Here is a 23,170-nt window from a genome sequence, read left to right on the forward strand (position 1 = left end):
GTTGTAGCTCCCAGGTTTTTGATATGTTCCTAGAGAAAACTAAGTTGAAAGATGATAGTAGCAATTATACAGACGGGGTCCGTAAACTAAGGATTGTCCTCATTGCTGCGCAGAAGGCTATGTCCTTAATGCGTCGCTCGGTGTGCTACCCCCCCGAGCGTCATGTGTGGATGTTGCGAACATGTGACATACACGTTTTTTATGACTACGTGATAGCTAAGTGTGTCATGCTTTATGGCTTAGAATTGAGGCGCCCAAGACGTTTTGAACGTCACACAACATATGAGATGTTTCAAGAGCTGAAATTAGGATTTCAGGTTTGTGCCCGTGTTGAGAGGTATGAGACCTCCGGCAAGATTCTTTGCCTGCAAAGTAAGGGAGAAAAAGCTCAATCGCTCAGCATGTGCTCAGATTTTTTGGGTGCTACAATCGCTTGAATCGAGTGGGAGTTGATCTTCTAGATAAGATAGTGATTGACATAGTTCTTCAAAGTCACTGCCACCAAGCTACTGTGCTTCATGATGAACTATAACATATCATGGATAGATATGATGATCCTTAAGTTATTCGCGATGTTTGACACCGCGAAGGTAGAAATCAAGTAGGAGCATCAAGTGTTGATGGTTAGTAAAATGACTAGTTTCAAGAAGGGCAAAGGGAATGAAGGAAAACTTCGAGAATGACAAGTCAATTGTCACTCAATGAAGAAACCCAAGGTTGAACCCAAACCCGAGACTAAGTGCTTCTACGATGAGACTGAATAACTTTTTCTTCTCTATATAACAATGAGTCCAAATTTCATGCATTTATAACATTTTTATTCATTTTAAGACTAAATGACATCTGGAAAGATTCTTTTCCCTCTTATATAATATGTGTGTGCGAGACAGTAGCACGTACAATGTCGATGCGGGGGCAGTAGCACACACAACAAGAGTAACACATATATAGCAGTACATACACATACAACAACACACACAACACACGCACATAACAACCCACAAATGCGCACGCACATAACCGCGCATGCACACACATCAGCACACAAGCACACAACACACACGCGGCGCACACACGCAACGCACGCAACACACACTCATAGCAGCAGCAGCACGCACGCGCGCGCACACACACGCAACACCACACACACGTAGCAGCACATGCAGCATCACACGCGCATACGCACACGTAGCAACCCATGGAGCAGCATATGCATGCACACACATACAACATCAGTAGCATGCATGCGTGCGCGCACACACACGCAACAACACGCATAGAAGCATACCATATGAGGGGCAAAATAGTCATTTCAAATGTCATCTAGTCTTAAAATGAATAAAAATATTATAAAAGTCATAAATTTAGACTTGTAGTTATATAGGAAAGAAATAATTTATTGATGTCAAACAGGGTATATAATTTAAACATAATGTTAAGGACGTGTTCGGACTTCCTCCGTTTCGGGACTTCACGGCGGAGCGAAGTGGTGTCCAGTGTTAATTTAGGAAGTTGCTAAGACACCGCTCCACGCTCTCGGCTCCGCGGAGGGCTGCCGAACACCCGCTAAGGCCCTGTTTGGAACCATCCAGATTATATAATCTGGTTTTTATAATCTATTATGTTTCCAAACAGGACAGTTTATATTGTAGATTTTAAAAACTAGATGACCAGATTATTAAAAACTCATAATCTACTTCACCCCAGCTAAAATCAGATTATGGATTACTAATGACCTATTACCCTTGTAAACTTGGAGATAATTACCTATTGCCACCACCATCGTCCTATTTTTATAAACATGACAGACATGTCATTGTACAATGTAAAACCTGAATTACAGTTTATATAATCTGACCTTCAAACATGCCCATCTGAATTATTTTTATAAACCAGATTATATAATCTATCTTCATAATTCAGATTATTATAATCTATTGTGATTTCAAACAGGGCCTAAATAAGGAATGACCTCTCTGTCCTCGTAAGCTGTATACAGAAACGCGAGGGAGCGACCTGCAAAAGCATCGCTCTAGTAGATTGCGGCCGGGGTGGGCCGGCCGATCGCTCATTCGGCCTTTCCACCTCGCTGCCGCCGCCCAAAATCCACCTGGGAAGAAGAAAAGAGAGGCCTCTTCTCCTCTCTCGCGCCCGATGGCGTCGAGCTCGGGCGTCGGCGGCGGAGGGGCGGACGGGGGCGTCGGGGATGGACCGACGACGCTGGATGAGCTGTACCACATCAACGTCGTGCCGGCCGAGCTGCACTTCAAGTTCCGCAAGGAGCTCCAGGGCCTCCGCGTCGGCCTCAACTTCGAGGTCGGTAACCCTCCTTATAAACCCTAATTCTCGAGTGTTGGGCTGCCCGTAGATTTGTTCCCCAATTATTTCGCTCCAATCTTCCAATGTGCTGTATCTCGCAAGATTCCGTCAGGCCAAATGTTGGTGGTATGCGCGTACTGGAAATAATTTACTCTGCTGATGTTGCTGCCTCCTTGTCCCTGGTGTACACTAGGACAGTATACGCCTGCTCACATTCCCAATTTTAGTTTTTGGGTTATGTTGCCAATTTGACATAGGGGCTGTTGTTACTCTCTGTGCTGTGTGTAACCAGTTCACCCTGTGATCTGAGTGTCTAATGCCATATATTATTTCAGTTCTACAATCTAGAGGTGAATGATTTTGAGGCAAAGGTAGTTGTGAAGCCCCTGGACTTCGACCGGAAGTGGAAGTTCCAGTACAAGCCCATCAGCGGTGACATACAGCTGCTTTCCAAGAAGATTCCAGTTACAAAGTACCTCAACCTTCAGGTTCTTTGCTTAATTCAATCTTGTTATTCACGCGTCGTTTATGTGAGAATAGGAACTGGTTACATATTAGGCATGGCTTTGCGGTGAGGTAACTGGCAGCTAGTTTGCGCTATTCCTTGCAATATGGCATGTTATGGCGCAACTAGATATGTTAAATTGCTAGTGCCATCTGCCCAATGTTTTTATGGCGTAACGCATTTTATGGCGACCGCCCCCCTTCATAACATTATAATGCTTATGACGTATGGCGTGGCGACATCATAGACACAACCTTATGGCGGATGATAGCAAATGAAAGCACAACTCCATAGACATAATCTAACTCTGTAATATGTATGACAACAAACTGAGACACCAAATGAGTTGTATATGACTAAACTCAACACTTAAAACTGAACACTACATATAGCAGCAGCTCAACAGGCAGTACATGTACACCATATATTCAGAAATTAGAACAGAGAGGACAGGTACAGAAGAAACAGAACACTACCATGGGGAGGAAGTGCAAGGAGAAGGGCGGGGGGAGCCGGGGAGATACCTTGATGGTCACTTGATGCACGTATTAAAGGAGCAGTGGTGCTGGATTGGAGCAGAGGCGCTGCCCTGCAGCTGGATCTGGAGGGGAAAAGGGCTGGCGGAAGGTGGGGAAAGGGGGGTGGTGGGAGGAGGGGAAAGGGGCCACAGGGGTGGAGGGGAGGTGGTGCGGAGGCGGAGCTTGCTGCCGTTCGCCGGAGAGGACGAGGTCAAGGACTCGAGGTGCGCATCGATTTCAACCTGCCATGGCCGCTCTCTCTCTCTTTCTCTCCCTCTCCTCTCCTCTCCCTCTCTCTACCTCTGGAGTCTGGAGAGCTCTTTCCTTCCCGCCGCTGGCTGATGGTTCCCGTACGTGTGCCAATTTCTCCCGCCGCTGGCTGCTGTTCCCGCGCGAGCGAGCTCACCTAGTCCATGGAGTCCAATTTCTGGTATGGCGACTAAAAAAGTGTCATATGGACGACCTACGGACGCTCCGCGTATATGGCGGACGCCACAGGCCAAACGTATCGCGAGCCTGGACGCTACAGGCTACGACCGTGGCACACCGCTATATCGTCAATATAGCGACGATGTAAATACGCCATAAAAACATTGCATCTGCCATGTACTAATTGTGTATTTTGATGATTGTTATTAGTTCTTCTCATGCGAGAAATGCCAGTTAATGCATGTGTTTGATACACAGAATTAATGGAAGCAGAATTTAGAAATGAGAACTGAAGTTGGATCAGTTGATATATCAGCTTAGGAGTGCTGAAAAAGCATTATGTTGGTGTACTCTTGTGATGGTTCTGATAACGGAATGTTAAAAAAATATTCTATTACAACACAATTAAACCTACTTGTTTTCTGTAGAAAGTGCTGCTTGTACATGTGACAGCTTTGATCTGAGTATTCTTCGAAAATTGCCCCTTGGTAAATATTGGACTTTACACCATTTGCCCTGGCAAGAATGTCTATGAGCTTTACTGTTACTTGATTGCAAATGACATGTAATCCCTATCTGCATCTTGCAAATATATGCGGTTAGCACCTGGTATACCAGTGGCCGAAACACATATGTGAACATGGTCAAATTTGTAAAGGCTAAATTGCTTAAAAGATAAAATGCCCTTTTTTTCTCAGAGTTCACTTTGCTTACATGAGGTTTGTAATAACATTGGTAATACAGGTCGGCATTGGTCACAATTTCCAACTGAAGGCGACTGGATGGAAGTGGAAGCTCACTACTTGCTTGGGGGGAGATGGTGTTTCTCACATAAGAAACAAATCAAAACTCAACCTGTTTCCAGGGTTTGATCTGAGGCTCGGTTGGAAAGCTGAATATGTGCTTCCTGAGATTCATGGGTAAGTCTGGGTGAACACCAATATTGCGAGACATCCTTGCAAGCAGGATAGCTCTATGTATCAAAAGCCTGCTAACATGACCTTTTTAACTTGTGGACACTACAATTCAACTTATTTTTATGTTTGCTCTGGGCAGGGCTGTTGGGACAGGAGAACCTGCGTTCAGTATGAACTATGGACGATTGCAAGCATCCATAGACCGTGTCGAGGCTATTGTGACCCAATCAGATCGGTACTGAACCTCCTAGGATGACCTGGATGCTGTTATGGTCACGAAGCGAAGGAGTTCTTCAACTGCAACTATCTCAGTAAAATCCAATGGTTGTTTACTCGCGTCTTTTGAGGATTTTCACCCGATGTACAGAAATGAGCAAACTTTATTTTGCCAGCATAAAGGAGTATTTCTGAGTTTCTCCAGAACGTTTTGCAGCATTCTTGTTTTGAAGAGCATAGTGAATGATGCTCTTACTGCCTATGATTGGCACATTAAACTGCCTATTTCAGAGTTCATACTCTGAACCTCATCTTGCTCATCAGATTCTCCACATTAACAGCAACCTAACGTTACTTTCAACATACATCCACAGTAACCTGGGCTACATCTGATGGAGTAACAATTTACCGATCTCCAAAATAACCAAGTACACAGCCTCCCATATAAGGGGATATGATAGAAAGGAAATGAGGTGAGATGTAATGTGAAACAGCAGGACAAGATCAGGCGAGTCAAAACACAGACACACGGTGATATAACTGTTATAGATAGACCTGTATACCAAGAAAAGAATTACTGCAATCCTTCATTCGCCAGTTCATACAGTACTCTTATCAAAAACATTGTCTATTTCGATTAGGCTAAGCTCATCCTGATAATGATGACAAGGGCCAGTAATTCATTTGCTCTTGCGCTCATTGTTGTAGTCATCAATCAGTCTCTCAACGTCCTTCCAGAACAGGCCCTCCACAAGAACACCTTCCTTCGTAAACCTACCCAAGAAGGCAAGAACAGCTTTAGTAATAGAGATAAAAAAAGAATGTTATGATACAAGCATGCCCTTATACATCATAGACAGCAAGAAAGACAAACATTGAACATGCTATGTACACATTCTTAAGCTTGTGTATTTTGCCAGTATCTGCAAATGTGATATCGAACCGTACAGACGTTATACTGTGCGCAATGAATTTCTAGTGTATATGCCAGGTAACATTAAACCATACAAAGATATACCTACCGTATTTGGATCAGATATGCATTGATAATTGACTACACAAGTAATCTGAACAGCGTGGTAGAAGCATCAATCAATTACATGCTTTAACGTTAGAATCACAAACAGAATCAAGTAAACTTGAACAATGCTAAGTAAAAGAAGGTGCCTTTGGTGTCGCTCAGATTTAATAATTTAAACAAGATAATGCATACTGATGGCTTATATATTAGCCCAATAAACATAGGGCAAACACATACCATTTTGTAACACTCTTAGTGAAGTGGACGGGCTTGTGAGCAGAGATAGACTCTGGATCCGCGCTGGCTATTGAAAGATTGTACATGTCCGAGAATCTTGGTAACTTTGAAGATATAACCAGGCCAGTGTTATTGAAAGAACCCTGTGGAAAGTATTTATAATCACAAGTTAACAAAACTATAAAAACTATGACAGCAAATGTAATGAACATCTGTTCACTGCTAGGCATATTCTAATATAAGATGTGCTCATAGGGTGTGTTTGGATTGTGGCCAAAGTGCACCCTACCAAAATTTTGGTCATGAGCCAACGGTTAGTCTTTGTTTGGATGGTTGCCAACTTTTTGGCATGCCAATGAACTCTAGCCAACTCTAGTTCATTTTTCTTGCCAATGTTGGCCAAATCATGGGCGACCAAAACCTCAACCAAAATTTTGGCTGGCCAATGCTTTGGTGGGGCAACCCTGGGCATAAACCAAACACACCCATAGTCCAACGAGTAAGGCATCGAAACCGCATCCATCTTCATAAGAAAGGCATTGGCAAAACCGCAAAAGAGGATTTTTCCTGAACCGACAATACTACAAGTACTTGATGAAATATGTACTTCAGCGACTACAAATAACTGAACAGCCGGGCGCAATTGTCATTATGGTCAAGAAGCAAAATGGTTGAACACCTAGCCACTTCAGTTATTTCAAATATTGTTTTTATTTCTTCTAATATTGACCACATTCACAGTTTGTGAATTGTAACATCACACAGTAGTGCTCGAGCATTCAATAAAAATTGGTAGCAAGTGTAAAACAAAGCAACTACTCAGCACAGTGTATCACAGTAAACTGCAACTAAACAGGTCAGCATGATGTATCACGGAGAATTGAATGACACGGCTTAGACTTTTGAGCAACACAATATACAAAGTGGAGAAATATTCCCTGGGAGGAGGGGGGATGAGTAAAACAAACTTCAACTGCAACACAAAATTGTGTGGCTCTTCAGAAATTGCAATGTGGGGAAATTCTTAAACATTGTTCAGCTTTGGCACCATTAAAGAATTTTACCACATAAATATTTAACTGCAACCTCTTCAGCGGAGGTGGGAGGGGATCGTATTTGATTAAAATGCAATCTACATAGTCATAATTCAGTATACACCATATGTAACCCATACAATTTTCATTTAACACGGTGTCAAGACTGCTTCCTAATCGTGCTACACAAGCTGATATATTAATTCAATTTTTTTTCTGAAATGCAGAAATCAGGTCTAGAGTAATCGATGAGATCTACAATTGGAATTCAGGACCAAAGAATCGAGATGAATATATAGAACTCACAGCAGGAGGGTGGGTGAAGATGATGGCATCCTTCTCCTTGGTGTAGCTGAGGATCAGCAGCACCACATTCATCACCACATACGTATCCACCATGAAGTCAAGGACCAACAGTAACAAAAAAACAAATTCCAACCAGTTCCCAACAAAAAATCAGATCTAACACCGTTTCATCAGAACAAGAAAACAATCACTGCAAAGGATATAGCGCGATGCAGCCGAGCAGGAACTCGCGGTTCTGCGGGAACTTCTTCGGGTAGAACTGCGCGAGGAGCGCGATGGCGATCACGACCGTCCCGATGAGGAGCTTCCAGTTGCCCAGCCGCGTGTTCTCCGCATAGCCCTTGGCCTTCACGACCTGATCGCACCGCGGGACTGAATCAGGAGTGACCAAATCTAGAGGAACCAAGAGGACAGGAGAGGAATATAGATCTCGAACGGGAGAGGGGGGTAGGGTAGGGTTTAGTGTGTATTTTGCGGTACCTCGGAGACGGTCTCGTCGAGGAGGTGTTTGATGGAGTGGGGGTCAAGGAGGTTGGCCTTCTTCGGGGTCACCTTCGCCGGCGTGGCCACCGCGCCGTCGCTTGCCATCTGCGCCGTCGTCGAGGGGGAGGGGGCGGGCCGGTGCGGATCAATACGGAAGAGCGGGATGCGGAGGGGCGGGCCTGTCAGTATATGCGGGATGTGTCCATGACGGGTGGGCGCGCTTTGTACCGGGACCCGCTTGTCAGTAGCGTGCTGATTTTGTTGATAGGTGGATCTGGTTTGCCACGTAGATCGTGGTGGGCTGGGCCAATGGGAGAGAAGGAGCGGCGTCACCAGAGCGCCATGTCATCACTGAAAGAACCCAGGTCTACTTCCTCTGCTCAGTTTCCGTCCGAGAAAGAGCGGCTCCTCCTTTGGTCGAAAGGAAAATTAGAGAAAAAACATAATAATAGAAGAAAAATATTATTGTGTTATTTTTCATGCATTTTATTCAAAGGAATGGGGAAAAGGAAAAATAAAAAATAAATCATTTGATCCCAGTTACTCCTATAATCACTTCTGCCTATAGTGATGTTTGACTTTGACTTTTTTTTCGAACCGGCCTTTCTTCCCTTTTCATTACTTTCATAACGGAAATAAAATGTTTTGAGACCAGAACCAGAAAGAGAGGGAAAGGAAAAAAAAGCAAGTTCGGGACAATATCAGAAAACCCACCGTTCATGCCTGTCATCAGGAACACAAACTGCGGGGCGAAAACCTGATATCATCCGAAACTACGCAACAAAGACCAAAAGTATTACACTGCCATGTACCAGCACCACTACCAGGAGCCCCACAACAACCATCACCGAACTAGGCTCACAAAAGAGCACAGAAATAAAACGAAAAGTTTTCACCAACTGGGACATAGAGCCTAAACATCACCATGGACACCAAGTCATCAGCACTGCAACCAGCAAAGTTTATCACGAGGGGGGGGGAATCGAACATCTCCTTCCTGCATTTACCATTCATCCCAGACTTCTTCTTCATCAGCCTGCTCGCTCGCTTCTGTCCTTGGTGGTCCACACAACCGCAACATTTGAGTTGCGCTCTCTTTCAGCAACTCAGCTCCCTTCTTAACATTATGTGCCATCGCCGGTTTCTGCATACCTGCCCAGTATTCAATAAACGCACACGTTGTGAAAGCAATTTCAAAAGGAGTTTTAATCCACTTCTTTTCAAAAGTAGCCCGATTCCGAGCCAACCAAATAGACCAGCAAACTGCAGCTAAGCTAACAATATAGATCTCGCATAAGCCTCGCAAAAAAGCATACAACCAAGAGAAAATCTGCCAAATTGTTTTCGGAATATAACTGGTACCAAAAACAGCACCAACCGTTCTCCAAACAATCTTGGCCACAGAGCACCTAAAGAACAGATGCTGCGCCGATTCAAGTTCATCACAGAAAGAACATTTAGGATCTCCGTGCCAGTGTCGTTTTCTCATATTATCTCTAGTAAGAATGGAGTTTTGAAATAGCTGCCACTGGAAGATTTGAATCTTCAAAGGAATTTTAGTCCCCCAAATCCACTTATAATGGCCCCCCGCAAGATTTCTTTCTAACCATCTATACATAGATTTAGTGGAATATTCTCTGGAGTTATCTAACCTCCAGTAAATCTCATCATCTTTATGTGCACAAATTTTATCCAACACACATTGCTTCATATCATCCCATTTCTGAAGCATAGCTGGAGATAACCTTCTCCTAAAAGAAGTTAGATGATTCATACTCTCCAGTTTATCCACAGTACACTCCTTATCTAGGCAAATTTCAAAAATATCAGGATATTTATCTTTAAGAAGGATATTCTCACCCAAATCATCTAGCCAAAGGCTAGCAATGTTACCTTTTTTAAGCATCACCCCTCTACCAGCCATGTAATGTTCCTTAACTTTCAAAATATTTTTCCAACAGGGGGAATCAGTAGCTTTCTGCTTAACCTTAGCCACAGATGTTCTTCTAAGGTACTTAGCTTTCACAATATCTTGCCATAATCCCTTATTCTTCTCCAACTTCCACCACCATTTAGCTAGCAAGCTGATATTCTGTTTCCTTAAATCTTTAACCCCCAGACCCCCTTTGCTTTAGATCTACAAACACGGGTCCATTTCACCATATGATACCCTTTTCTCCCTTTGCGGTGCCAAAAGAATTTTCTTCTAGGTTTGTCCCATTTTTCCAGTGTATATTTTTTTTATCAAAGCCATGGACATATAGTATGAGGGAATATGAGATAACACCGCATTAACTTTAATTAGTCTACCCCCACTGGACAAAGATTCACTAATCCAGGATTCCCCATGACTAATAAACTTGTCATCAACAAAAAGCCAATCACTGCATTTAAGCCCAGCATAACTAACAGGCATACCCAGGTATTTAATAGGAAAAGCCCCAATCTCACAATTGAACATATCAGCATAATTCCTCATAGTATCATCATCCGCACCAACTGAGAAAATCTCACTCTTCACAAAGTTGATTTTCAAACCAGACATAATCTCAAAGAGATAAAGCAACAGTTTAATATTCAAAGCATTATTAACATTGTCTTCAAAGCATAGAATAGTATCATCCGCGTACTGAAGAATTGCTACCCCGTTTTCCACTAAGTCCGCCGCTAACCCAGTAAACATGCCATTCGCCTGTGCTTTTATGACCATCTTAGTAAGACAATCAATAGCTAGATTAAAGAGGAAAGGGGACAAGGGATCACCCTGTCTCACTCCCTTAGCACTCTGGAAATGTTCTCCCACCTCATCATTTAACTTCACACTAATGGTACCACCTACCAGAATTCTCCTAATCCAATCAATCCAGCGTGGGTCAAAATTTCTTTTGCTATGACAATCCAACAGGAATTCCCAGTTAACTTTACCATATGCTTTTTCAAAGTCAAGTTTAAGGACAATCCCTTTTTTCTTCTGAGCATAAGTATGATGTAGAATCTCATGCAGTGACATAATCCCGTCCATAATATCTCTATTTTGATAAAGGCATTCTGATGTCGACTAAACAAGATGTCTACATGGGGTTCTAATCTGATAGTCAGCACCTTGGTAATCAACTTGTAAATACACCTGAGCAAGCAAATAGGTCTGAACTGTTGCATTTTATCACCTCTGGCTACTTTAGGCATCAGTGTTATTATACCATAGTTGATTCTCTCCACATCGAGATTATTTTCATGAAACCATTTAAAAAGTGACATCACATCTTCCTTAACAATATCCCAGCAAGATTGAAAAAATTCAATTGGAATATTATCAGGTCCAGGGGCCTTGTTATGTTTCATTAAAAACAAAGCATTTTTAACTTCTGTATCCGAAAAAGGCCTAAGTAAGAGAAAATTCTCAATACCTCCCAATTTCTCTTTATCATCCCACATATTCCCATCTATCTTACATAGGTTTCCAGGAGCAGGGCCAAAAAGATCTTTATAAAAATCAGTAGCATGTTTAAGCATGTTCTTATTCCCTTCTATTATCATATCCCCGCAGCTAAGAGAGATGATAGTATTTCTCCTTCTCCTCCCATTCACCATCCTATGGAAATATTTCGTGTTACTATCACCCTTTAGCAACCAATTGTCATGTGATTTCTGTAGCCAAGCTACCTCCTCTTCCATCAGCAAGCTGTTTAATTCTACTAGCATCTCCACTTTTTTGCAATAAAGCTCAGGGCTCAAAGCATCATTTTCTTGCAACTCCTCAATATGCCCTAATTCCTCTCTCAACCACTTTCTTCTCTTCCTGGCTTGACCAAAATTATTTGAGCCCCACCCTTTAAAATACTTTTTGAATCTCTTCAATTTGATATTCATGATATCAATAGGATTACCAGAATATACAGGTTGCATCCAGATTTTAGCCAGTAAAGTACTAAAATCAGGTTTGCTCAACCAATTCAGATCAAATCTGAATTCCCTCTTTCCAAAATTAATGGGAATATTATCATCAGTATTAAGAATCAGGGGACAGTGGTCCGAAATCTCTCTAATAATCTTCCTAACAAAAGTAAAAGGAAACAAATGTTCCCAGGATTTGGACATGAAAACTCTATCCAGTTTCTCCAAAGTAGGATTCTGTTGATTATTAGACCACGTATAAATGCCACCACTCTATCCACCTTCCAGTTTGACTTTGACTTGATCATGTTTATAGGATCCATGTGTTTTCCATTCGTGTGAACCAAACAACAAAGTTGATATAATTCCAATATTTACTAACTCTTTGTTCTACGTGTGCATTTCTATCATGTTCCTATTTTTTTCTATTCCTGCATGTGGTTTAGAATATTTTTTGATCCATACACTATTCTTATGATTCGGGAAAATTCTAAACGAGATGAAGAGCGTCATAAGGCCTTGTACATTGATAGCTGCTTAGAGAGGTGGTTACGAAAATAATCTGTTTTTTTTTGAATCATCAATGTCTATCCCTAGGAGAGAGAGTCTAATTAATCGTTTACTCTCTACAAATAAGCACCAATGCTTAAAGAAATACTGGTTTATTTCTCTCAGGGCCTTTTTTTATTCAAAGATTTTTCGTTTAGTAATCTCCTTTTATATATGTTGCTTGATTTGTATGATTAGAATTGTTGGGCTGCTCTGGTTCAAAGTATTTTCATATGAAAAAATCCTACATGGATTGTTTAGTTCTTACAACTGGATCTTATAGGATTATTTTCACAAGGATTCTTCCAATAGTTATTTTTTATCTTCAGAAATAGTTCAGCGTATGCGGTTAAGCTATATTTCGGATACGGGAAATCCACACGAATTCTCTAGTAAATTTCACAGGAAATTCTTCATTTTCTACATAATGTGGAAAACGCCCCCATGTTCGAGGTGGGGACTAGGTCATTTCCTTCAACTGCTGCAAAATAGCATGCTGCAAACTCATCATAAAGCATTCGAGAGGTAGCAATCCTTTCCAGAGCAATCAATCAAAAATCTACCGCCTCAAATTGTCCAAATGTAATCAATTCTGATACAGCCTCAAATCTACCGCTAGGTAGCGTAGCTGCTAGTAGAAAAAACATCAGCATTGGCTGAATTTGAAGATTTTTTTTGAAAAGGAGGCATCGCCCCGGCCTCTGCATCGAGTGATGCATACAACCATTTATTAAATATGAAACCGGTCTGAAAGAAGTACAAAGTGTTGGAATTATGCCCTAGAGGCAATAATAAATGAATAGTTATTATTATAATTCCTGTATCAAGATAATAGTTTATTATCCATGCTATAATTGTATTGAATGAAGACTCATTTACATGTGTGGATACATAGACAAAACACCGTCCCTAGCATGCCTCTAGTTGGCTAGCCAGTTGATCGATGATGATCAGTGTCTTCTGATTATGAACAAGGTGTTGTTGCTTGATAACTGGATCACGTCATTAGGAGAATCACGTGATGGACTAAACCCAAACTAATAGACGTAGCATGTTGATCGTGTCATTTTGTTGCTACTGTTTTCTGCGTGTCAAGTATTTATTCCTATGACCATGAGATCATATAACTCACTGACACCGGAGGAATGCTTTGTGTGTATCAAACGTCGCAACGTAACTGGGTGACTATAAAGATGCTCTACAGGTATCTCCGAAGGTGTTAGTTGAGTTAGTATGGATCAAGACTGGGATTTGTCACTCCGTGTGACGGAGAGGTATCTCGGGGCCCACTCGGTAATACAACATCACACACAAGCCTTGCAAGCAATGTAACTTAGTGTAAGTTACGGGATCTTGTATTACGGAACGAGTAAAGAGACTTGCCGGTAAACGAGATTGATATAGGTATGCGGATACTGACGATCGAATCTCGGGCAAGTAACATACCGAAGGACAAAGGGAATGACATACGGGATTATACGAATCCTTGGCACTGAGGTACAAACGATAAGATCTTCGTAGAATATGTAGGATCCAATATGGGCATCCAGGTCCCGCTATTGGATATTGACCGAGGAGTCTCTCGGGTCATGTCTGCATAGTTCTCGAACCCGCAGGGTCTGCACACTTAAGGTTCGACGTTGTTTTATGCGTATTTGAGTTATATGGTTGGTTACCGAATGTTGTTCGGAGTCCCGGATGAGATCACGGACGTCACGAGGGTTTCCGGAATGGTCCGGAAACGAAGATTGATATATAGGATGACCTCATTTGATTACCGGAAGGTTTTCGGAGTTACCGGGAATGTACCGGGAATGACGAATGGGTTCCGGGAGTTCACCGGAGGGGGGCAACCCACTCCGGGGAAGCCCATAGGCATTTGGGGGGGGTCACACCAGCCCTTAGTGGGCTGGTGGGACAGCCCACCAATCCCCTATGCGCCAAGAGAGAAAAAATCAAAGGAAAGAAAAAAAAAAGGAAGAAGTGGGAAAGGGGAAGGACTCCCTCCCACCAAACCAAGTAGGACTCGGTTTGGGGGGGGAGAGTCCTCCCCCCTGGCTCGGCCGACCCCTTGGGGATCCCTTGGACCCCAAGGCAAGGTCCCCCTCCCTCTTATTATATATATGGGGCTTTTAGGGCAGATTTGAGACGACTTTCTCACGGCTGCCCGACCACATACCTCCATAGTTTTTCCTCTAGATCGTGTTTCTGCGGAGCTCGGGCGGAGCCCTGCTGAGACAAGATCATCACCAACCTCCGGAGCGCCGTCACGCTGCCGGAGAACTCTTCTACCTCTCCTTCTCTCTTGTTGGATCAAGAAGGCCGAGATCATCGTCGAGCTGTACGTGTGCTGAACGCGGAGGTGCCGTCCGTTCGGTACTAGATCGTGGGACTGATCGCGGGATTGTTCGTGGGGCGGATCGAGGGACGTGAGGACGTTCCACTACATCAACCGCGTTCTCTAACGCTTCTGCTGTGCGATCTACAAGGGTACGTAGATCACTCATCCCCTCTCATAGATGGACATCACCATGATAGGTCTTCGTGCGCGTAGGAAAATTTTTGTTTCCCATGCGACGTTCCCCAACAGTGGCATCATGAGCTAGGTTCATGCGTAGATGTCTTCTCGAGTTGAACACAAAAGGTTTTGTGGGCGGTGATGTGCGTTTTGCTGCCCTCCTTAGTCTTTTCTTGATTCCGCGGTATTGTTGGATCGAAGCGGCTTGGACCGACATTACTCGTACGCTTACGAGAGACTGGTTTCATCGTTACGAGTAACCCCCTTTGCTCAAAGATGACTGGCAAGTGACGGTTTCTCCAACTTTAGTTGAATCGGATTTGACCGAGGAGGTCCTTGGATGAGGTTAAATAGCAACTCATATATCTCCGTTGTGGTGTTTGCGTAAGTAAGATGCGATCCTACTAGATACCCTTGGTCACCACGTAAAACATGCAACAACAAAATTAGAGGACGTCTAACTTGTTTTTGCAGGGTATGATTGTGATGTGATATGGCCAATGATGTGATGTGATATATTGGATGTATGAGATGATCATGTTGTAACAGAAATATCGACTTGCACGTCGATGGTACGGCAACCGGCAGGAGCCATAGGGTTGTCTTTATACTAACATATGTGCTTGCAGATGCGTTTACTATTTTGCTAGGATGTAGCTTTAGTAGTAATAGCATAAGTAGCACGACAACCCCGATGGCAACACGTTGATGGATGATCATGGTGTGGCGCCGGTGACAAGAAGATCGTGCCGATGCTTTGGTGATGGAGATCAAGAAGCACGTGATGATGGCCATATCATGTCACTTATGAATTGCATGTGATGTTAATCCTTTTATGCACCTTATTTTGCTTAGAACGACGGTAGCATTATAAGGTGATCTCTCACTGAAATTTCAAGACGAAATTGTGTTCTCCCCGACTGTGCACCGTTGCTACAGTTCGTCGTTTCGAGACACCACGTGATGATCGGGTGTGATAGACTCAACGTTCACATAAAACGGGTGCAAAACAGTTGCGCACGCGGAACACTCGGGTTAAGCTTGACGAGCCTAGCATGTGCAGACATGGCCTCGGAACACATGAGATCGAAAGGTCGATCATGAATCATATAGCTGATATGATTAGCATAGGGATGCTTACCACTGAAACTACTCTCGACTCACGTGATGATCGGACTTGGGATAGTGTAAGTGGATCATGAACCACTCAAATGACTAGAGAGATGTACTTTTTGAGTGGGAGTTTAGCATATAATTTGATTAAGTTGAACTCTAATTATCTTGAACATAGTCTAAGTCCACTTTGAATATATTTGTGTTGTAGATCATGGCTCACGCAAGTGTCATCCTGAATTTTAATACGTTCCTAGAGAAAGCTAAGTTGAAAGATGATGGAAGCAACTTTGTAGACTGGGCTCGTAATCTTAAGCTAATCTTACAAGCTGGAAAGAAGGATTATGTCCTTAATGCTGCGCTAGGAGATGAACCACCCGCTACGGCTGATCAGGATGTTAAGAACGCTTGGTTAGCACGTAAGGAGGACTACTCAATAGTTCAATGTGCAGTCTTGTATGGCCTAGAACCGGGACTTCAACGTCGCTTTGAGCGTCATGGAGCATTTGAGATGTTCCAGGAGTTGAAGTTTATCTTTCAGAAGAACGCCCGGATCGAGAGGTATGAGACCTCTGATAAATTCTATGCTTGCAAGATGGAGGAAAACTCGTCTGTCAGTGAACATGTGCTCAAAATGTCTGGGTACTCAAACCGTCTAGCTGAACTGGGGATTGAACTCCCGCAAGAAGCTATCATTGACAGAATCCTTCAATCACTGCCGCCAAGCTATAAAGGCTTTGTGTTGAACTACAACATGCAAGGGATGAACAAGTCTCCCGGCGAGTTGTTTGCGATGCTGAAAGTCGCAGAGTCTGAACTCCGTAAAGAGCATCAAGTGTTGATGGTGAGCAAGACCACTAGTTTCAAGAGAAACGGCAAAGGCAAGAAGGGCAATTCGAAGAAGAGCGGCAAGCCTGTTGCCAATCCGCCGAAGAAACCCAAGGCTGGACCTAAGCCTGAAACAGAGTGCTTCTATTGCAAGGGTATGGGTCACTGGAAGCGCAATTGCCCCAAGTATCTGGCAGATAAGAAGGCGGGCAAAGAAAAATCAGGTATATTTGATATACATGTTATTGATGTGTACTTAACCGGCTCTCGTAGTAGTGCCTGGGTATTCGATACCGGTTCTGTTGCTCACATTTGCAACTCGAAGCAGGAACTGCGGAATAGACGAAGGCTGGCGAAAGACGAAGTGACGATGCGCGTAGGAAACGGTTCCAAGGTTGATGCAATCGCCGTCGGCACAGTGTCACTTCAACTACCATCGGGATTAGTGATGAACTTAAATCATTGTTATTTAGTGCCTGCGTTGAGCATGAACATTATATCTGGATCTTGTTTATTGCGAGACGGTTACTCTTTTAAATCTGAGAATAATGGTTGTTCTATTTCTATGAGTGACACCTTTTATGGTCATGCACCGAATGTGAGAGGATTGTTCATATTGAATCTTGATAGAGATACGCATATACATAACATTGAGACCAAAAGAGTTAGAGTAAACAATGATAGCGCCATATTTTTGTGGCACTGCCGCTTGGGTCATATTGGTGTAAAGCGCATGAAGAAACTCCATGCTGATGGACTTTTGGAGTCACTTGACTTTGATTCACTTGACACGTGCGAACCATGCCTCATGGGCAAGATGACTAAGACTCCGTTCTCCGGAACAATGGAGCGTGCAAGTGACTTGTTGGAAATCATACATACCGATGTGTGTGGTCCAATGAGCGTGGAGGCACGCGGCGGATATCGTTATTTTCTCACCTTCACTGACAATCTAAGTAGATATGGTTATGTCTACTTGATGAAGCACAAGTCTGAAACATTTGAAAAGTTCAAGCAATTTCAGAGTGAAGTGGAAAATCATCGTAACAAGAAGATCAAGTTCCTACGGTCTAATCGTGGGGGTGAATATCTGAGTTTCGAGTTTGGTACTCACTTAAAACAATGTGGAATTGTTTCGCAGTTAACACCGCCTGGAACACCACAGCGTAATGGTGTGTCCGAACGTCGTAATCGTACTTTATTGGAAATGGTGCGATCTATGATGTCTCTTACTGATTTGTCGTTATCATTTTGGGGTTATGCATTAGAAACAGCTGCATTCACTTTAAATAGGGCACCATCGAAATCCGTTGAGACGACACCATACGAACTGTGGTATGGCAAAAGGCCAAAATTGTCGTTTCTTAAAGTTTGGGGATGTGATGCTTATGTCAAAAAGCTTCAGCCTGAAAAGCTGGAACCCAAAGCGGAAAAGTGTGTCTTCATAGGTTACCCAAAAGAGACAGTTGGGTACACCTTCTATCTCAAATCCGAGGGCAAAGTGTTTGTTGCTAAGAACGGAACTTTTCTCGAGAAGGAGTTTCTCTCGAGAGAATTGAGTGGGAGGAAGATAGAACTTGACGAGGTTGTCGAACCTCTCATCCCTCTGGATGGTGGCGCAGGGCAAGGGGAAACCTCTGTCATTGCGACGCCAGTTGAGGAGGAAGTTAATGATGATGATCATGAAACTCCAGTTCAAGTTTCTGTTGAACCACGCAGGTCGACGAGATCACGCGCTGCTCCAGAGTGGTACGGTAATCCCGTCTTATCAATCATGTTGTTAGACAACAATGAACCTGCAAATTATGAAGAAGCAATGGTGGGCCCAGATTCCAACAAATGGCTAGAAGCCATGAAATCCGAGATAGGATCCATGTATGAGAACAAAGTGTGGACTTTGGAGATGCTGCCTGAAGGCCGCAAGGCTATTCAGAACAAATGGATCTTTAAGAAGAAGACGGACGCTGACGGTAATGTGACCGTTTATAAAGCTCGACTTGTGGCAAAGGGTTTTTCACAAGTTCCAGGAATTGACTACGATGAGACTTTCTCTCCCGTAGCGATGCTTAAGTCCGTCAGAATCATGTTAGCAATAGCTGCATTTTTCGATTATGAAATCTGGCAGATGGATGTCAAAACGGCGTTCCTTAACGGTTTCCTTAAGGAAGAGTTGTATATGATGCAACCCGAAGGTTTTGTCGATCCTAAAAATGCTGACAGGGTGTGCAAGCTCCAGCGATCCATTTATGGACTGGTGCAAGCATCTCGGAGTTGGAACAAACGCTTTGATGAGGTGATCAAAGCATTTGGGTTTATACAAGTGGTTGGAGAATCTTGTATTTACAAGAAAGTGAGTGGGAGCTCTGTGGCGTTTCTAATATTATATGTGGATGACATATTACTGATTGGGAACAACGTAGAGCTTTTGGAGAGCATAAAAGGTTACTTGAATAAAAGTTTCTCTATGAAGGACCTAGGAGAAGCTGCTTACATTCTAGGCATTAAGATCTATAGGGATAGATCAAAACGCCTGATAGGACTTTCACAAAGCACATACCTTGATAAAGTTTTGAAGAGGTTCAAAATGGAACAGTCCAAGAAAGGATTCTTGCCAGTGTTACAAGGTACGAGATTGAGTAAGACTCAGTGCCCAGCAACTGATGAAGATAGAGAGCATATGCGCTCCGTCCCCTATGCTTCAGCCATAGGCTCTATCATGTATGCAATGCTGTGCACTAGACCGGATGTTAGCCTGGCCATAAGTATGGCAGGCAGGTTCCAGAGTAATCCAGGAGTGGATCACTGGACGGCGGTCAAGAATATCCTGAAGTACCTGAAAAGGACTAAGGAGATGTTTCTCGTGTATGGAGGTGACGAAGAGCTCGCCGTAAAAGGTTACGTCGATGCAAGCTTTGACACAGATCCGGACGACTCTAAGTCGCAAACCGGATACGTATTTATTCTTAATGGGGGTGCAGTAAGCTGGTGCAGTTCCAAGCAAAGCGTCGTAGCAGATTCTACATGTGAAGCAGAGTACATGGCTGCCTCGGAGGCGGCTAAGGAGGGTGTCTGTATGAAGCAGTTCATGACGGATCTTGGAGTGGTGCCAAGCGCACTGAATCCAATAACCTTGTTATGTGACAACACTGGTGCCATTGCCTTAGCAAAGGAACCACGGTTTCACAAGAAGACCAGACACATCAAACGACGCTTCAACCTCATCCGCGACTACGTCGAGGAAGAGGACGTAAATATATGCAAAGTGCACACGGATCTGAATATAGCAGACCCGCTGACTAAACCTCTTCCACGGCCAAAACATGATCGACACCAGAACTGTATGGGTGTTAGATTTATTACAATGTAATTCACATGGTGATGTGAGGGCTAGATTATTGACTCTAGTGCAAGTGGGAGACTTTTGGAATTATGCCCTAGAGGCAATAATAAATATAGTTATTATTATAATTCCTGTATCAAGATAATAGTTTATTATCCATGCTATAATTGTATTGAATAAAGACTCATTTACATGTGTGGATACATAGACAAAACACCGTCCCTAGCATGCCTCTAGTTGACTAGCCAGTTGATCGATGATAGTTAGTGTCTTCTGATTATGAACAAGGTGTTGTTGCTTGATAACTGGATCACGTCATTGGGAGAATCACGTGATGGACTAGACCCAAACTAATAGACGTAGCATGTTGATCGTGTCATTTTGTTGCTACTGTTTTCTGCGTGTCAAGTATTTATTCCTATGACCATGAGATCATATAACTCATTGACACCGGAGGAATGCTTTGTGTGTATCAAACGTCGCAACGTAACTGGGTGACTATAAAGATGCTCTACAGGTATCTCCGAAGGTGTTAGTTGAGTTAGTATGGATCAAGACTGGGATTTGTCACTCCGTGTGACGGAGAGGTATCTCGGGGCCCACTCGGTAATACAACATCACACACAAGCCTTGCAAGCAATGTAACTTAGTGTAAGTTACGGGATCTTGTATTACGGAACGAGTAAAGAGACTTGCCGGTAAACGAGATTGAAATAGGTATGCGGATACTGACGATCGAATCTCGGGCAAGTAACATACCGAAGGACAAAGGGAATGACATACGGGATTATACGAATCCTTGGCACTGAGGTTCAAACGATAAGATCTTCGTAGAATATGTAGGATCCAATATGGGCATCCAGGTCCCACTATTGGATATTGACCGAGGAGTCTCTCGGGTCATGTCTGCATAGTTCTCGAACCCACAGGGTCTGCACACTTAAGGTTCGACGTTGTTTTATGCGTATTTGAGTTATATGGTTGGTTACCGAATGTTGTTCGGAGTCCCGGATGAGATCACGGACGTCACGAGGGTTTCCGGAATGGTCCGGAAACGAAGATTGATATATAGGATGACCTCATTTGATTACCGGAAGGTTTTCGGAGTTACCGGGAATGTACCGGGAATGACGAATGGGTTCCGGAAGTTCACCGGAGGGGGGCAACCCACTCCGGGGAAGCCCATAGGCATTTGGGGGGGGGGGTCACACCAGCCCTTAGTGGGCTGGTGGGACAGCCCACCAATCCCCTATGCGCCAAGAGAGAAAAAATCAAAGGAAAGAAAAAAAAGGAAGAAGTGGGAAAGGGGAAGGACTCCCTCCCACCAAACCAAGTAGGACTCGGTTTGGGGGGGGGGGGAGAGTCCTCCCCCCTGGCTCGGCCGACCCCTTGGGGATCCCTTGGACCCCAAGGCAAGGTCCCCCTCCCTCCTCCTATATATATGGGGCTTTTAGGGCAGATTTGAGACGACTTTCTCACGGCTGCCCGACCACATACCTCCATAGTTTTTCCTCTAGATCGTGTTTCTGCGGAGCTCGGGCGGAGCCCTGCTGAGACAAGATCATCACCAACCTCCGGAGCACCGTCACGCTGCCGGAGAACTCTTCTACCTCTCCTTCTCTCTTGCTGGATCAAGAAGGCCGAGATCATCGTCGAGCTGTACGTGTGCTGAACGCGGAGGTGCCGTCCGTTCGGTACTAGATCGTGGGACTGATCGCGGGATTGTTCGCGGGGCGGATCGAGGGACGTGAGGACGTTCCACTACATCAACCGCGTTCTCTAACGCTTCTGCTGTGCGATCTACAAGGGTACGTAGATCACTCATCCCCTCTCGTAGATGGACATCACCATGATAGGTCTTCGTGCGCGTAGGAAAATTTTTGTTTCCCATGCGACGTTCCCCAACACAAAGAAGTCCCAAAAAACTGAAAAAAGGAGTTACAAGGCGACCATAACGCCAGCACCGATGATATCGATAGGACTAGATGACTATCCACCTATCCTATCAGCATGCCACCATCCATATCGGTTGAAGATACCCTGAGCTACCATCTCCCATCGGGCACACCCAGTAACTAAAGGCTCCCTGGTTTCCACGGGAGTGAGTAAGGACCACGTGCGGATCAAGGCGGTAGCCCTCAAGATGACCTGCAAAAAATGAATATGATGTTGTCTGTTAAAAACTAGATTGTTTCTGCAGTTCCACGTAGCCCACAGAAGAGCACAGGTTCCAACTCGAATAAGTTTAGCGTAAATAACATTAACCCCCTCCAGCCACGTCTCAAATAACATGTTAATGCTAGTAGGCGGAGCAATGTTAAAAGTAATATGAATCGAGCGCCATAATAGTTTAGCCATAGGGCAATCCAGAAAGAGGTGCTTAATAGTTTCATACGTCTGACAAAAGTTGCATCTTCGATTTCCTTTCCAATTTCGCTTGGCCAAGTTATCCTTAGTTAAAACAACTCCTTTGTGAACAAACCACATGAAGATTTTTATCTTAAGAGGAACTTTGACCTTTCATATATGCATGGATTTTGGAATATGTGAAGAATCAATAACATGCTCATACATTGATTTCACTGAGAATGTACCATTGGTGGTCAACCGCCAATGAATACTATCAGGGCAGTCAGAGAGGCTAATATCCATCAGCCTTCTGACTAAATGCAGCCATCTAACCCATCTATTACCAATCAAAGCTCTACGAAACTAAATGTTTAGAGGAGTCTCACGTAACACTGCCGCTGAAAAGACCTCGATGACGCCTAGAGGGAGGGGGTGAATAGGCTATTTAAAAACTTCTTCAGATTTGGCTTGACCCTAATGCAGAAATAAACTAAGAGGGTACTTGTCAAGCACAAATCCTAAATGCACAAGGCACTGCAACGTGTATTAACAACACGATCTACCAAGATGGACACAATGCAGTTACTAACAAGC

The 23,170-nt window shown here is 43.6% G+C and overlaps 2 protein-coding genes across 2 annotated transcripts; one reads left to right on the forward strand and one right to left on the reverse strand.

The window, feature by feature from the left end:
- Positions 1-2,065: 2,065 nt before the first annotated feature.
- Positions 2,066-5,108, forward strand: LOC123426837. The gene is made up of 4 exons (XM_045110734.1): positions 2,066-2,316; positions 2,655-2,807; positions 4,516-4,691; positions 4,828-5,108. The coding sequence occupies exons 1-4, from the start codon at positions 2,155-2,157 to the stop codon at positions 4,928-4,930; spliced, it is 594 nt and encodes a 197-aa protein (XP_044966669.1). The 5' UTR covers positions 2,066-2,154; the 3' UTR covers positions 4,931-5,108.
- Positions 5,109-5,436: 328 nt separating this feature from the next.
- On the reverse strand, positions 5,437-8,164 carry LOC123426838 (probable signal peptidase complex subunit 2). Its single transcript, XM_045110736.1, has 5 exons — positions 7,983-8,164; positions 7,706-7,857; positions 7,503-7,584; positions 6,163-6,305; positions 5,437-5,678 (listed from the first exon to the last, which is right to left on the reverse strand). Exons 1-5 carry the CDS (start codon positions 8,088-8,090, stop codon positions 5,585-5,587), a joined length of 579 nt encoding a protein of 192 aa, XP_044966671.1. The 5' UTR covers positions 8,091-8,164; the 3' UTR covers positions 5,437-5,584.
- Between the last annotated feature and the right edge of the window lie 15,006 nt (positions 8,165-23,170).

This window comes from Hordeum vulgare, chromosome 2H (genome assembly GCF_904849725.1).
Source record: "Hordeum vulgare subsp. vulgare chromosome 2H, MorexV3_pseudomolecules_assembly, whole genome shotgun sequence".
NCBI lineage: Eukaryota > Viridiplantae > Streptophyta > Magnoliopsida > Poales > Poaceae > Hordeum > Hordeum vulgare.

Excerpts from the sequence above, each read along its gene's own strand:
- LOC123426837 (XM_045110734.1), top strand. The coding sequence starts at position 2,155 with ATGGCGTCGAGCTCGGGCGTCGGCGGCGGAGGGGCGGACGGGGGCGTC. Across the intron at positions 2,317-2,654 it reads GCGTCGGCCTCAACTTCGAG|TTCTACAATCTAGAGGTGAA; the intron begins GTCGGTAACCCT and ends ATATTATTTCAG. Across the intron at positions 4,692-4,827 it reads GTGCTTCCTGAGATTCATGG|GGCTGTTGGGACAGGAGAAC; the intron begins GTAAGTCTGGGT and ends TGCTCTGGGCAG.
- LOC123426838 (XM_045110736.1), bottom strand. The coding sequence starts at position 8,090 with ATGGCAAGCGACGGCGCGGTGGCCACGCCGGCGAAGGTGACCCCGAAG. Across the intron at positions 7,858-7,982 it reads TCGACGAGACCGTCTCCGAG|GTCGTGAAGGCCAAGGGCTA; the intron begins GTACCGCAAAAT and ends CGGTGCGATCAG. Across the intron at positions 7,585-7,705 it reads CTGCTCGGCTGCATCGCGCT|GTATGTGGTGATGAATGTGG; the intron begins ATATCCTTTGCA and ends CATGGTGGATAC.